Raw genomic sequence first — 16,652 nt, forward strand, 5'->3', positions numbered from 1 at the left:
GATTGAAGACAGTATCTTTTCTGTCCTGTCCTATCTAGACAGTTTGGGCCCCACCATTTGCTCAGTCTATTTTCTGTCTATGCTTGTGTCTCATCAACAATATATTTTTGGGGGCTATCTATTCCTTTGGGGATCTGCTCCGGGGCAGTTTAGATTTCACCTTTCTGGCTTTAGGCTTAGTTAGTTCTCCGACTGTGCCGAGGCGTCTAGGGCATCGTAGGAACGCTCCACGGCTACTGCTAGTTGTGTTGTAAGGATCAGGGGTCTGCAATCCGATGAGCGACCAACCTCTCTGGTTTCCTGGTGGCTTAAGGCCCCGTCACACTAAGCGACTTACCAGCGATCCCGACAACGATATCAACGTGTCAGGATCGCTGGTGAATCGCTATGTGACCGCTGGTGAGCTGTCAAACAGACAGTTTCACCAGCGATCAGCACAGCGATGTAGTCATTCTTGCAAAGGATTACTGGGACCGGAGCGTGGAGAGAGGCGGGATGGCTGCGCGGGACGTTGGAAGGTGAGAATAGTAATATTTTCTTTTATTTTTTTAACTATTTTATCGCTGATCGCTGGTCTCCCGCCTGTCACACACAGCGATGCGTGCTGGCCAGTGGGAGATCAGCGACGAAAGAAATGTCCAGAGGTTTCCCAGAGCGATCAGCGATACCGGCAGGGGGGCCGCTTGCTGATAGCTGTCACACACAGCGATCTCGCTGGTGAGATCGCTGTTGTGTCACAAAACTTGTGACTCAGCAGCGATCTCGCTATGTGTGACGGGGCCTTAAGCCTGTTCCTGCCATCCTCCTCGGTGACCCGCTCATAACAGACATCACTGGAATCAGTATCTCTACATCTATACTATGCTCTGCCCAGATAAGATGGAAAAAATCTGGTAATAGATTCCCTTTAAAAGGTGTACACCACTCAATGAATTTGGCACACCTTATCAGAAACGTTACTCTAGTCAAGCACTGGAGCAAAATTTCTTGAGTAAGAAACACTGCCACTTCACATGAATTTGATGGCGGGCATATCCACGCCATTTCCAAGCTTCTTCCCAACTCACCATTTTGGCGGAGTTACATGAAACTGGTGTGGAAATGTCAAAAGTCTGAACAATTTTGCGACTTTTCAAAGTGTTTTACGCCAATTCTCTGGCAAAAACACTTTGATGGATCGGCTCCTAAGTGTTCCATTGTTTTATAAGATGTCAGCTAAGCTGATAGGGATGAGCGACAACATACTTGTGGACAGTATGCAACAACCAGCAGAAATTAGTGCAGTTCTGGACTGTAATACAGCCTGCAACTTGGAATTAAAAATATAATGCATTTACAAAGTGAATAAACATTTCATATAGATCATAAACTGCATAAATGAGTGAAATGATGGATATACCCTTTAAATCCGTAGAATGCTAGAAAGTGAGGAAAAACTGTTCTAGAGAGATGAAAGAAATGAAGATATAAGAACTAAACAGGACCTGTCAAACGCTCGTTACAGTTCATGCAGTTCCCATATCATAATTGTGGAGTGTCTCTTCCTATAACTCCACACTGTACATTGTAAATTGACAACAGGGTGTTGACATTTCATTACCTTGTCAAAGGGGTGTCTGCTTTGGTCAGTACTGATTGGACAGTGTAGGGCCACGCCCCAATTAGTAACACCCAGCAGTCAATTTATTCATAAAGTTCTAGAATTAAGAGGGGAACGGCACAATGTGGGGTTCTAAGAAAAGAGGCTGCAGAAATATTACAGGAGCTGGATACATAACAAATGTTTTGGTGACATGACGCTTGTAAGTAATACAGGTTCTCCTTCAAAAATTGTCAATGTTCAGCTCTCAAAATAACTAGTGATGGAACAATAGGTGATCAGATCATCAGCCTCCTCCGACAGAAAAGCACAGATTGATCTATGGGACAGCAGACATTCACTTGGAAGAGGATGATGGACAAGTCAGGTCACTTGCTCCTCCACAAGCTGCCACCAGACATAACCAGGACTTGGGGGTCAGTCAATTTGTAAACTTCCACTGGACAGCCACTCAAAAAATCACAACAGCCGCTGTTCTGCCATGTGTCTACATCTGAAGGTAAACTAATAGCCTCTTGGAACTGGACTATTGGGGATAGACACATCGGTTTCAGACAATGTACTAAATGCGTACATATAAAAAAAGATGTATACAAGCATAACGGCATTTTTTATTAGCACACTATTGTGCATGAGGAAGTCAACAACAAGGAATGTAGGAGAACAATGTGACCTCTACCATCAATGTAACACGAAAAAGAAATATGCCTGGTGGCCTGGACAAAATGGGATACCTCTTCCTGCTGCTATGTCCTCAGTTTATTGCCAACAAACATAAAACAAAAAATAGAAGTGCGTTTTCATTAGTCTGAGGTTACGAAAATATTTTTTTCCTAAAAAGAATGTCAGTAATGACTGCGGTACTTATTCCAGAGCCGTACCTCAACTGCGCGAGGGACAACAAACAGCTTGGAAGCTATTTACTTAGAAAGCACATACCAAATTCTTCAGCACAATCTCCAGGTAGCTCCACGCATCCCACCGCCCGGTGAGCCAATGACAACACTGGATATTTACAGTATGTCTAAGCACACAAACTGCTCCGATGTTCTAGAACGTGGGGCCACCGCGAAGATCATTCTGGACAACAAAGATCTGATCAATATTCATTGCTCAAGTTAATGAAACAACACTGACTGATCAACTCGTGCCTTCGACGGAAAGGTGATTGACTGACCTCAAATAGAATCATTAGGTCTCAACTCTGCAGTTGTGGAGTCAGCAGAGAGTTGGCGACTTTTACGGTGAGCCCGCTCTAACTTTTTGTGGTCTCCATTCCAGTCGAATTGCTGCAGTTCGCTTCTATTTTTCAAAAATGCCACTCGCAGTTCATAGCAGAATATTAATTTTCCAATCTGACTTGATATTATTGCGGCATCCAATGACAGGACCGTGCTCAAATTCAGTGAGCTCTTCAAAACGACCCATTCTTTGACAAATATTAGTAAAGGTAGACGGCATGGCGAGGGGCTGGAATTTATGCGTCTAGAAAAACATGAACTCAAAGATTAAGAGGCCTAATACTTTTGTCCATATAGTGTATATTTTGGGAAATACTCTGACAATGATTAAGAGTCCCAAAACTTTTGTCCATGTAGTGTATATTTCGGGAAATATTCTGACGTATACTTTCTACGGAGCCTTAAATATTGGCACACATGAAATTGTGGGAAGCCATCTTTTGATTTTTGCAGCAAATGACATTATGATATTTTCTAAATATAAAGTCAATGTAAGAATTAGGGCGAGCCACATTCCAGAAACCATCAAAACAGGAAAAAAAATACAAAACAAAATCAACTTGCATAAAATCTCATTAAACTGGAACAACCGAGACAGCGAGAACCAGACAAGGTGTTCAGGAATGTAGCGAGCACACCGAATGAAAGGCACAGGGCCAAGCAAGCCGAAATCCAGCATGATCCAATATGAGAAGGTGTTACTTTAATGTCCCTGCCGAGATTTAGCTGCCATGTCAGGACTGATACATGAAATGTTATACAATTGTCGTCTTGCCAGATGTCAAAACTTGTTCTCTGTGATCTGCTGTTCCGAGCTCTGAGTAATTCTCACCTTCAGTCGTGAAGATATGATATTGTCAGAAGAGCTTTATTACAGCCATCCTGAGATATTGCACACGAAAAAGCCAGGTGTCTGCTGTAATGGATCCTTTATAGAAATCCATGCATTCAATCATTTTTGATACTCAAAAGGGAGAAACAACAGTAAACACAAACGTCCAAGGAAAATAAATAATGAATAAGGCAATTGTCACATGATAGGAGGGTGCTGAAAAATCTGTGGCAGATTTGTAAAAGAATCCGTGGCAGCCCTAGGATTTCTGTCGTGGATCAGCAAGCACATGCAGATTAGCCCCAATCCACCACATTTAGTACAGGTGCTTTCACATTGCGTTCCGTGTCCCTGTCGGGGCATACGTCCGACATCTCCAGCAAAATGCGGTCCGGACGCATGCGCCGAGGGGCCACACAATAGAGGCAGTGCGAACGTGCGCTCTCCCGTGCACTTTTTCAGGAGTGTACAGGAGGCGGACACACCCGAAAGAAGTGCATGACAGAGCGCACGTTCCCTCTGCCATTACTGTTACAAGTTATCGCCATGTCGAGCGCATCCGTCCGAACCCCGTTTTGTTGGGAATTTCTTACATATGCCCCGACGGGGACAAAGAACACAATGTGAAAGCACCATAATATATCATTTGCTTTAAAAAAAAAAAAGTTTACAATACTCTGCGTGATGTGATGTGGAAATATCATATGAACACGACCGAATAATTTTAGCACTAGTGATATGTGGGATTCGGGTCAGTGGGAGTCACTAGCCAATTTACGACATTTCAATTAATTCCAAGAGAGGATTGTTGATGTATGTGGGGGCATGCTCACCAAAAAGACCACGGTGAACACAGGCCTGTTCAGAGGACCCCCCGATATTAGAACTGGGCAGTATATATCAGACCCTGGCTGTATGATTCCTGCCAGGTATGTTGGGCTCCGAATTGCTGCGGCGTTTAAAAGCCGCCAAGGACCGAGGGCACCGTACACTCGTTGGACAGGCGGGACCCCGGCGGCTTCTCCCTGCCTGCTGCTCTGGACTGACAGGTCTCTGCCTATACGCGCAACGCTGTAAACAATGTAGGGACATAGCGCGCACCAGACCATAGGGTGATACCTCTGTAAAAAGGTAAACTAGATCCAGGAAATGTGCTCACCTGAGCGAATTATGTAGGCACAACTCCTGTGAAAGCTCAATAATGAAAGAGGAGGCCCTGTGGCTGGGAGATGAAATCCGCCGGGATGCTTGAAGAAACAGACAAGTCACGGTTTGGGCTGCGTCAACTGAAATGAAAATCCTTGATCCAATAAGATAGTGCTTTTTATTCACAACGCATTTCCATACCGGACTGACGTCTGGTAAGAACCAACTGTTTATACGCACATGTAAGCAGAGACCTGTCAATCCAGGGCAGCGGGTGGGGAGAAGCAGTCGGTGACCCACCTGTCCCAACTAGTTTGCAGAGCAGCTCAGTCCGCAGCAGCCAATAAAGCATGTTGTTCTCAGAAACGCTGCAGCGTTTCAGAGTTGAACATTTATGGCTGTGTTCATACAGCCAGTGCCTGTCACATTGTATGTGACAAATAATGCCGCTCTGACCACCGGTGCATATCCAGAACACTGGAGTGAATGAGCAGAAAACAAAGGAATAAGGGTGCCATTTCACATAGCGACGCACCAGCGATCCCAACAATGATACGACCTGGTAAGGATCGCTGGTGCGTCGCTAGTAAGCTGCCAAACAGGCAGATCTCTTCAACGACTCAGCAACGATCCAGCGATCCGTATAACGACCTCGGCGGTCGTTGGGACCATGTCACACAGCAGCTTTTCTGACGACTCCAGCCTGCCTCCCTGAGTTCTGCGTCGCCAACGAGATCGCTCGTCGGCATCAAGCACATCGATGCATGCTGGCCAGTGGGACACTGACTATGAAAAAATGGCCCAGGACATTTGAGCACGATCAGCGACATCCAGCAAGGGGCCGGTCGCCGCTATGTGTCACATTAGCGAGACCGCTGTTGCGTCACAAAATCGGTGATGCTTCAGCGATCTCGCTATGTGAGACGGGGCCTTAAGACTACACACAAGAGTTTGTTTGCAGTCTGTATTCACGGGGCAGCAACAACGGTCAGTTGCACAAGGTTCTGCATGGGAAATGTGTACAAAAAATGGAAATAGTACATGTATCCATTTGCAAATCTTAGAGATGTAAGGAAGGGAGGGGATAAGTAGGCATCATTAGAATCTATACAGAGCTGCCAACCTCCTGTTGCTGTATCCGCCCCAAAATCCAGATGTGATCAATGTACATCTAGTGCTGCATCATTAGCTTTCTTAATAAAAAAGAGCATAAACAAATACAAACAGTATGTGTTGTATAAAGCAGTGAGTTATCATTTGAGTTGTCTGCTGTGAACCCAACAGGATATACTTACAGTAGATTAGCATGAGTTATTTCTTTCTCTCGGCATAAATGTAGCATGTGTCACTCCGCACAATGCAGCGGTCTTATTGATGTGTCCTGGGCTCATCAGGATTGCATTGCGTAAAGAAATGCAGATGTCTCGCAGGTATTTTGGCAACTGCACTCTACCCTGAAATGTGGTTCCACCGTCATGTGGGGTTACTGGCTGAACTCTGCCTGAACCTGAGCAGAATATCATTTACAGTACACACAAACAATTGTGCTATGATCACCTGCTTCAGACGGAGGGTTCAAAGTAAGTTCGTGTCCCCGCACACCTTTTCCCCCCTCCTTCACAGTACATTTCCTGAAAACAACCAGAGCGAGCCTCGGAAACGGAAAAAAAAAAAAAAAAAAAAAAGATGGAGACGAATATAGAGACCGGTGCTACACCAAAGCAGCCACGTAGACCAGAAGATCCTGGAACCAAGGATGGTAAAACATGGTCCAAACTGGAGAAAATGTACCGCTCTGCCAGGTGTGATGATATTGAACCTGTACACACCATAATAACCTAGCATAGTGAGTGAGGTCTGTGTATCTTGTTTGGCCACCAACCAGTGTCGGATCGGGTTGCCAAGGGCCCACCATTAACCAACTCCAGTCCCCCACTTTTCAGCTACATGTAAATGTGACATTATCCTCAATCACAAATTGATATAACAATGGACTGGGTAGATTGATAAATGAATAAGATGCCGCCTCTGACGGTACATAGTGATTCATGTATATAGTGCCAAGAACTGCTCATATACGAGGGTGGTGGCCCACCGGAGGATTCTCCTGTTCTCCAGTGGGCCAGTCCAAGCCTGCCACAAAAAATCCCCACTGTGCATCTGTCACACAACATGTTGGTGAAATCTATGGTGAGAAATTCCATAGTTTACAACCATACTTGCAACTTTTAGAAATGGCTTTTTGGAAGGGAACTGTATGCATAAACAGCTTAGTATTTCAAATTTTCTTCCTTAGCCAGGCCCCTTTTGCCAGAACAAAATTTTCCTCAACACCTCTTTGATAACTTTTCCATGCCCGTTCCACAGGAGGAGGTTCCTCCTTCCTGAGGTTCCAAGAGTATTTGGCATGCTCCTGGAAGATTTCCAATTCTTCCAGGAGGTCTAACTTATTTCCAAATACCTCTTGGAGGTTTGGAGAGAAGGCTTAGGCTAACCTACATTTTCAGTGTTTTTTTTCTGACAGGTATAGATAACACAAGTTACGGTATAGGAGCTTTATTAATTTTTCCAAAATAATATTCAAAATAATAGTAAAAAAACCTTAAATTATTTCTGTGCCATTCATGATATAGGTTATTTTCGGTCATGCACCCACCCAGCAATTAATATATTTTAAATGAGAACTGTACTTTAAAAAAAAACTTTGCATAAATCAATAGTACAGGCGGATATGAGAAACTTTGTAATATATCTTATCAGAGGAAACCGCTTTCTTCTCCACTTCTCCTGAACTCACCATACACTGAAAACAAATAGCTCAAATCCATCATGCTTAGACAAGGAGGACTGCATGTTGTCTGTAGTGTCATGTTACGTAGCCCATTATACTCCATGGAAAGGGGAGGCGGAGGAGGAGAGAGGAGCAGAGTGAGGAAACAGGCAGAGGGAGACACAGAGAGATCGTGCTGAGCTTTCTAACAAGTCTTACCTCACTTCACTACTGGATTCATATCTACATTGATCATGATTGCTGTATGATTTCCTTCATGCTACTGATGCTGAAGGAAAAAAAAGCAAAAAAACAAACAAAAAACTGGAATCTCCCTCTGAAAGCAGTGCTGCGTATGGCAGAGATGACAAAAGGTAACCTCCTTCCACCAGCTGAGGGTGGATTGAAAATTCAGAGATCATACAAAGGGTAAAACTGTTAAAAATACAGGATACAAGTCATATAATAGCTGGAAATAGTTTTATTCCTCAGGTAAACACACATGACAGCTCACTCTGAAAAGTTATTGTGTTACTTTATTGGCGTTACAGTTCCAGTGATCAAATGTAATCTGTTTGACTGGTCAATTTCTTAGCAGCGCCTCCATAGAAGAATTACATATAGCCCATTAAAAACAATGGACTGCCAGTTGAATGCATAGACGTGCTGGTCCTCCAGAGTGAGAAAGAATTATTTGGCCACTCTATGCTCTGGGGAAAAGGGCCTATTTCTTTGGTTTGAAGATGGTAGTGTTTATTTAAAGGTTATGTTTCACGAACGGTGATCACACTTACAGCATGTATTTCTTTATAAAACATTGTCTTGTTCTCTGGAGAAATATTACTCTTAAAACAACAAATCTTAGACAGTGATGAAATCGTTTCGGATGAGTTATGTGGTTCTGATGTGTTAAAACGTTTTAAAACAACTTTCATATCAGCGAATCTTTCAGCAGCTCCTAAGGTCTGAGTCATTATGCAGCTAATGAGGACATGACATGATATAGGAAGGATATACGTGTGTTACATTTTAAAGGTCCACAAGAAATTCTAATCTGATGCTTTTTACACCTATTTTGCAGCTTCTCTCTAACCTGTAAAACGCTTGTGGAGCCGAAATTATGAATGTAGATTCTTTTTTTGCCTTTATTGAAAAGAGGAAAATATTTTAGAAAGGTCTTTTTGCATTTCCCTCATTGACCCTGATGAAGCCCGTAAAGGTGAAACATGCTGGGAATGCTCGCTCTCTATTTTAATAACACTTTGTTTCTTTGATCATTAGACATTACAAAATCGGATACCACCCCTGATGGTTACATAACGGGAGGCCATCCTTGTGCTTTACGCTAGTTATACAATTTAAGGCTATTGCAGCTATACACCTATGTATCTACATACAGGCAGCCCTATCAATACGTATATTACAATTGAATGATTCAACTAGAGGAGCAGTGTGACCGCTTGGAATATATTGAAACATAGATCGGACCAATAAGGAGCGCATTTTAATTGGAATGTGCACTTTAACATATGATTTGCAGTAGTTATTTATATCATTAATTCAACAATTAAAAGTTCTACATTATTTTGGATTGCCTAAAATGGGATTTTTGGCCTTTGGTTATTGGATTTAAAATGTTTCTCCAAATAGGCTCTTATGAAACTCGTTAAAGGAAGAGGACAACATGGAGTGTTATTGAATTGGCTAAGAGCTCACATGATGGGGGAAAACTACCTGAAATATGCAAGGTTAACACAATTAATAGGTGCCTAAGGGAAAAGGTAAACTGTATAGCAAAGGCTTGCTTGGTTCCGCACTCACTGCCTAAGAGACCGGCCACTTTGGACTGCCGGTAATCTCAACAATGAACAGTAATTATAGAAATAAATCTTTTTTAAGAAAAGGTAAACTGCAAAATTGATTATTTTTACAAGCAGGTTGTAGTTTTACCCATTTATCATTTTGAGACCATCCCAATTCCAAAAGTTATTACAATAAAATGTCTTCCTACCTTCAGAAATCAACCTGAAATCTACATTTTCTCTCAATAGACTGAAGCCACTGTTCTGTCCGGCCCAGGGGTTTGCACTGAAGCTTTACTTGTTCACTGTGCCTGCTCATCCCAAGCCCACCAGGAACTCAGTGATGATATTTTCCTTTACAGCATGTTGTGCTTGGTGGTGTGATTTGTAGATTTTTTTTTTGTCTGTTTTCCAATAATTATGACATGGACGGTTAATGACTTGAAAGACTGTCAAGCAATACCACCTTTATCCTGCAGTAGTCGCTGCAGGTAAAAAGTACGGCTGTCCATAACTTCCTCCATCTACAGCTTGGGGTCTCTGAAGTCAAATCCACAGCACTCTGCCAATCATTGTATTCCAAAAAGGTAACTTTCAGGTCTTTGCATCAGTTTAGTAGTTGTGAATATATTGTACTTCAAAATGCACCAAATATTGGATCTTTACAGCTTATAATATCTTGCAACACAGTATTAAAAAATAGAGAAAGTATGGCTGAATAGCATTGTCCCAAGACAGATATTTTATTCCAAAAAAATACAGCTCATTTTATTTTTCCACAGGAAATATGAATGTCTTCTACTCGGGCTGTTATGAGAAATGTATGATTCTGTGCTTTGGAGGATTGGGGAATTTTTAAGAGTTTAGCCAAACAGAAGGACAAGTCGTTTTATAAATTATGACCCTTCCGAAGTCTTAAAAAATGCAAAATGGTAATTGTGAACCACAGATCTCTCCTAGCCTGACTAGTGCAGAGTTTACAACCCTTACCATAAAGCTAATGCCAATTACAATATGCCACAAATAAGGCTGTAAATAGTCGTCCTTGACATTGGAAGGTAATAAATTGATTTTTGTGGACTTGACCACAACTGGTTGTTATTAAGTCGATTGACTCTAAACCTCTTCTCTAGTCCTTAAAGAGACTGTCTAGGACTTTATGATTGATGGCCTCACCTTAGGATACATCATCATTGTGTGATCGGCAGGGGTGGGACACCAGGTCGATCAGTCGTTCCCGATGTTGAAACTGCTCAGTTGTGGAGCTGCACAGCACAACTCTGCCAAATGTACAGTGGCGGCAGCTAGGTAATGCATATCCGCTCCTGACAGAGCTATGGTTGGTGTGCAGCTCCGCAACTGAGCAGTACTGGACACTAACAGTACCAGGAACAGCTGAGTGACGTGGGTGCCGGGTGTTGTACCTTGACCGATCAAACACTGATGACCAAACCTGCTCTGAAATGGCAGCTATCGACAATAACAAAACATTTGCGGGCGGCACAGTGGCTCAGTGGTTAGTATTGCAGCCTTGCAGTGCTGGGTTCCTGGGTTCCAAGCCCACCAAGGACAACATCTGCAAGAAGTTTGTATGTTCTCCCTGTGTTTGCGTGGGTTTCCTCCCACACTCCAAAGACATACTGATAGGGAATTTAGACTGTGAGCCCCATCGGGGACAGTGATGAGAATGTCTGTAAAGTGCTGTGGAATTAATAGTGCTATATAAATAAGTAAAATAAATAAATAAATAAAAAATTGTCGGCTTTGTCGATGAAATGAACGGTCAAAAAATCCAATACTGATTGATAGTTTTACAAAACCCATTTTCAAATTCCATATTAAGAAGTTTGTCCAGTTTAAACATTAGTGAGGGTATGTATAAGACAAATATAGCAAAATCTGGCACACGCCTCACTCACTCCACTGCAGACTACTCCAGCAAAAGTTTATCTTTTAAAGCGCCTATACACATTAGGCTAATGTTGGACAAACCTGCTGATACAGACAGGTTCGGCAGACTGTCTAATGCACCCCTTGCATGGTTTCCCTTCCTCCTCCTTGCAGGGACGCCGATATATTCACCGTGCTCACTGCTTCCTGTGTCTCGGTGGCGCATTTAGTGCGCGCTGCCCTGCTCTTAAAGGGCCAGCACCTGCAAACATGCCACTAGCTAATAGCTGTGAAGCATCTTGTATAAAAGGCACCCTCTCTGATAGGGAAGTGCCTAAGCAACATTGAGTCACTAGTGAGTGAAGTGTGCTACTGGTGAATTGCTTGGTCACCAGGTCCCTGTGTGGCTAGGTCCTGAACCCAAATTCCTGGTCCATGTGTGGCTAGTGCCTGAACCTCGTCTCCTGGTTCATGTGTGGTCAATGCCTGAAACTCATCCCCTGGTCAGTGTGTAGTCGATGCCTGAACCTGCTCCCCTGGTCCTTGTGTGGTCAGTGTCTGAATGTGTGCTCCTTACATCTGCACTGCTAAAACCAGTCTCCAACTCCGTGTCAGTATCCATCCAGCCCGAGGAGTATTCTGAATGGAGACAGTGTCCGAGTCAGGAAATCTGACCCTTGGGTCAGCAGATGCACTACCAGGGACTGCCTAGGAGTGGTGACTGGTGGCTACCTGCTGCTCAAGCCTGACTCCACCATCAGGAGCTTCAGTGAACAATAGGTAGCCACTTAACTACCCCAATTTATAGTTAAGCTCTGCCATGTGGCACAGAGAGTCCACAAACCACATGCACCACCTGCGGGCATATCGGGACACTCGGCGACTGATAGTTGGGTCAGTCATTGATTGCGCATGTCCGATTTCATACTGCTGATAGCTTCTCTTCGGTAGAGCAAAGCGAACGGCCAACATGTCAGTTAGCCAAACGAGCACTCCTGTGTTTGGGATAGTCGGCTGAGATGGCTGTCGGTCACCTAATGTGTTGCCCCTTGGCTACATTTGTTTTAACTCATGGCTAGTCACACTTTGTAAGATGTCACGCTGTGCAGTACTGCAAGCTGCATCTCAAACCTAGAAAGCCCCCATAGAAGAAGAATCTAAAGACCCACCTCCGACTCCACATACATAAACTGCTGGGAAATACATTTTAATAGGTGGTTAGGCAGATTCCTTTGTGTTTTATGTGAAGCACATTGTTGTTTATTTTTTATTTTACTGCTGTGAGGTTTACGTTGCTGCCAAATAAACAAATGTAGAAAATGTGCTATAACCAGACTATTTTCCACTGTAAACTTTGTACTCTGTTTGACTCTGCTGTGGAATGTCAAGAGTGGGTTCTCGCTTTCAGTCGGAGCCATGCTTGTGACTTGAAATGCTATTTATGTAAAAAAAAAAAAATTCTTGTGTGACATTTTGTAGGCCCTGTGGGCACTTTATTAATCAAGCTGTTAGAAAACAAGAAAGGCCTGGCAGCATCGGCCTTCTGTGAGAGAGAACAAAAAATGACCATGGCTTGACAAACAGCGATCGGAGCCAGCAAAGAGTCATTTGGAGCAGTATTAGAATTGGATTCCAAACCACACATAGCTGAGCAATGAATAAATGCCCCGGGGGATTATGGTGCAGCTCTGCCAAATCAAGTTAAAACACTTTGTTGTCCTCTGTTTCCCACCTCCCCGTAGGATCCTGCAGTCATTTAGATTTCTCCTTCCTTCTCACAAAATGTATGTGTGTGGTAAATATGGATGTATACAGCAGAATCAGTGAGCCAGTAAATACATGGATGGAAGTGGGCTTTATGGTCAAAACTTAACTGTATCCGTCTAATTAGATCTTTGCCTCAACATCGGATCCTTAATATCAACTTTCCCTATGAAATAATCATCAGTGGAATTGGTGCAAATCGATTTGTAGGACCCGCTCCATAGGCTACATCAGTAACTTATGGCCGCCTGATGGGAGCTTGAGGACCTCCTCCTCCCTCCTTATCATCTCCAGCTCTACTTTTTATAAGCCAAGTGCGATGTCACACCTCAACGATGTCGTTGGACCAGGCTGGTCATTCAAAAGAAAAGTCAAGAGGTAGGAGACACTGTTCCGAAGGCCGAAGATTACTTATGGGGTTTACGGACTAGGTCTAGCGAATTGATTCTAGGCTTTAGCAATATTGAGTCTCTGAAGTGGGTTGCCACCGCTAAATCGTGACCAGTCACGGGCCAGACATTACCAGTCTCAGGCTATGTGCCCACACATTAGCGTTTATAAACGCTTAGAAAACTGGACTCCTTCCCAGAAAACGCACGTTTTATTTCCACGTGTTTTTTGTGCGATTTTTGCACAAAAATTGCGCGTTTTTTTCCGCGTGGTCTATGGGAACATTGGAAATGGCTAAAACCACTCAGCTATGCGGAAAATAATGAGCATGCTGCGTTTTTAGCTGCTAAGCATTTTCTAAGCGTTTAAAAATGCATGCATTGGCACAAGAAGCCAAAAATGCATTCAATTGAATTGGAAGCTTCTTTTAAGCGTTTCTGCAGCGTCTGATCCGGCACAAACGCTGCGGAAATGCTTAAAAAAATGCACCGTGGGCACACAGCCTTAAAGAGCAATTTCACTTGAATTATATCTATGAATGCATGCGGAGTTTCGGAGGAGTTACGTACCCACTTAGGTCATGTAGAGTTTAGAAAGAAAAAAAAAAGAGACTTGTTTGCTATCCAATTAAGAAGTAACCCATCAATAGGACTAAAGGCCCCGTCTCACTAAGCGATCTCGGTAGCGAGATCGCTGCTGAGTCACAACTTTTGTGACGTAACAGCGATCTCACCAGCGAGATCGCTATGTGTGACAGCGATCAGCGAGCGGCCCCCCTGCCGGTATCGCTGATCGCTGCAAGAAACCTCTGGACATTTCTTTGGTCTCTGGTCACCCGCTGGCCAGCACTCATCGCTGTGTGTGACAGGCGGGAGACCAGCGATCAGGTGTAAAAAATAATAAAAAAAAATAAAAAATATAGTTATTTTCACCTTCCGACGTCCCGTTCAGCCATCCTGCCTCTCTCCACGCTCCGGTCCCAGTGATCCTTTGCACGAATGACCGCGAGACTTTGTTATCCCTCGAGACCGTGACGTCTCGCGGTCATTCGTGCAAAGGATCACTGGGACCGGAGCGTGGAGAGAGGCAGGATGGCTGAACGGGACGTCGGAAGGTGAGAATAACTATATTTTTTATTTTGATTCTATTTTTTACAGCGATGGCCAGTGATGCCGGGCGCTCGGCATCGCTGTGCTGATCGCTGGTTAAGCTGTGTGACAGCTCACCAGTGATCACATAGCGACTTACTAGCGATCCTGACACCTTGATATCGGTGTCGGGATCGCTGGTAAGTCGCTTAGTGTGACGGGGCCTTAAAGTGATCCAGGCAATATGAGAGTAAAGCTGGACATTGACCATTCATTAGATTATCTTTCTTTTGCGATCTTAGAACCATGACTCTGACATCTTTTCTCATCCAGGATCCAATGGGTAATATTTTTCCCCATCTTAATGAGACCACGTGCATTTACCACTGAAGGAAATGTGTACAGATGGGGAAGAAGTCTTCCCAATTGTGGTCTTTGATGAATGCTTTGTCCATTCCCCTTCTTGGTATTGACACCTCACTGAGTTCACGACTGCTTGGTCAGAAAATCCTTCAATAATAACGTGATATTGTGAGAATCATTCATTTTCTTATCCCTATATAATCTGATTCTGGAACCAAGTCGTGATACAGTACTACAATATTGGACAACACATGACCTCCAGGTTAAAAACATCCCACCGGTTTGTATCACGCCAATAATGTTGATCAATGCTATCTATCTTGGCCTTTGAAGAGGCCTCAATGGAGAGAGGTATTTCTCCCCAAACTTGTAGATATACGATGGCTACAGCACAAACTTAAAAGGAGGTAATACAGGTAAAGGAGTGTGACATGTACATATTCGATCGAATGATGTTGGTGGTACTGACCTGTGCCCGCTAAGAGTGGCTGTATCTCTCACAGCTTGAGCAGTTTCAGATGCAAAATCCAAAACACCAGCAACGGGTTTGGTGACCGTTCCCACCAAACCTTTTCCTAAGCCGGAGATGAAACCGCTGACACCACCTTCATTTTTGACACCTTCCACAGTAGAGGTGATTACACTTGTCAGTCCGCCAATTATTCCTAAAGAAGAAAGAATTTCAAGCAACTTTAATAATGCGACTAAGTATATAAAAACTTCATGTGCACTAGATTCCTTTGGTCCAAGTCTTATGTGCAAGCATCTCAACTACGGGATGCCAAGGACAGGCTACATAAGCCAAGAACGCAAACAGCTCCATGATCCCAGCTAAGAAATCTCACAACCAGACTGAGCCCTAAGTGCTCATACATTCAATCCTAAAACTATCTTAGGTATTAAAGGAGTTGTCTAGATTTAGAAAAAAACATGTCCGTTTCCTTCCAAAAATAGTGCCACACCTGTCAATGGTTTGTATCCGGTATTACAGCTCTGCTACAATGAAATACTGGAGGGTGAGGAGCCTTTTTTTTTTTCAAGCAGCTATGTTTTACTAACCCTGAAAAAACACTTTAGGCATTTCCTGCCATATCCTGACAAATTTTATGGACAGCATCTTTATGTAGTCTTAGATAAAAGACCTTCTTCCTCGCTTCCAGATAAATAAAGATACCCATACAATTCAGGTAAATGTGGGCTGAACCTCTAATTAGTTACACCACTTCTTTTTTTCCCTTAAGCCAAATAAGCACATCTATAGGCGTAATCGAGAGAAATAACGGTCTGATGATCAAGCATTAAGTCAATCACTATGTACGGTGGGTGTATGGACGACTAAAAAAATAAAATAAAATAATGAATATACATCTGATTGGATTTTCAGCTGTCAACTACAAGATTATTATATCTTGGAAGCTACTATATAGCTAGATGGAAATTGCAATTTTACATATTTTTTTAAAATACTTTAACTGTAGTTTTGTACAATTAAATATGATCATACCATGAGCAAGTCCATGAATGCCAGCGACCAAATGCTCCCCACTGGTTGCAGCATGATAACGGATGTACTCCCTCTCTGTCTGATATCTGTTGTCCATAGTCTTTCCGAGGCCATCAGAAAGTGTTCCTGCAAACTGCAACAAAGATCAAAGTGTCATCATCTCTCCAATGTAAGGGTTACATTGTGATGTTGGGTTTAGTGCTTGAAAATAAATGACAGCTGCCTGTTACTCAAGAAGACGGTATAAGCCCAATTCCTATAC

General features: G+C 43.1%; 1 protein-coding gene across 3 annotated transcripts in view; it reads right to left on the bottom strand.

Annotated features, from left to right (window-relative positions):
* Positions 1-16,652, bottom strand: part of VPS13D (vacuolar protein sorting 13 homolog D) — a 438,357-nt gene that overhangs the window by 47,796 nt on the left and 373,909 nt on the right. For all 3 annotated transcript variants that reach the window (XM_073585587.1, XM_073585586.1, XM_073585585.1), the window contains 2 exons: positions 16,391-16,523; positions 15,356-15,551 (listed from right to left, as the gene is read on the bottom strand). In XM_073585587.1, coding sequence (XP_073441688.1) covers positions 15,356-15,551; positions 16,391-16,523 — 329 coding nt within the window. The remainder of the gene's footprint in view (positions 1-15,355; positions 15,552-16,390; positions 16,524-16,652) is intronic.

This window comes from Dendrobates tinctorius, unplaced genomic scaffold (genome assembly GCF_039654945.1).
Source record: "Dendrobates tinctorius isolate UK_male_01 unplaced genomic scaffold, ASM3965494v1 ptg000086l, whole genome shotgun sequence".
Lineage (NCBI taxonomy): Eukaryota > Metazoa > Chordata > Amphibia > Anura > Dendrobatidae > Dendrobates > Dendrobates tinctorius.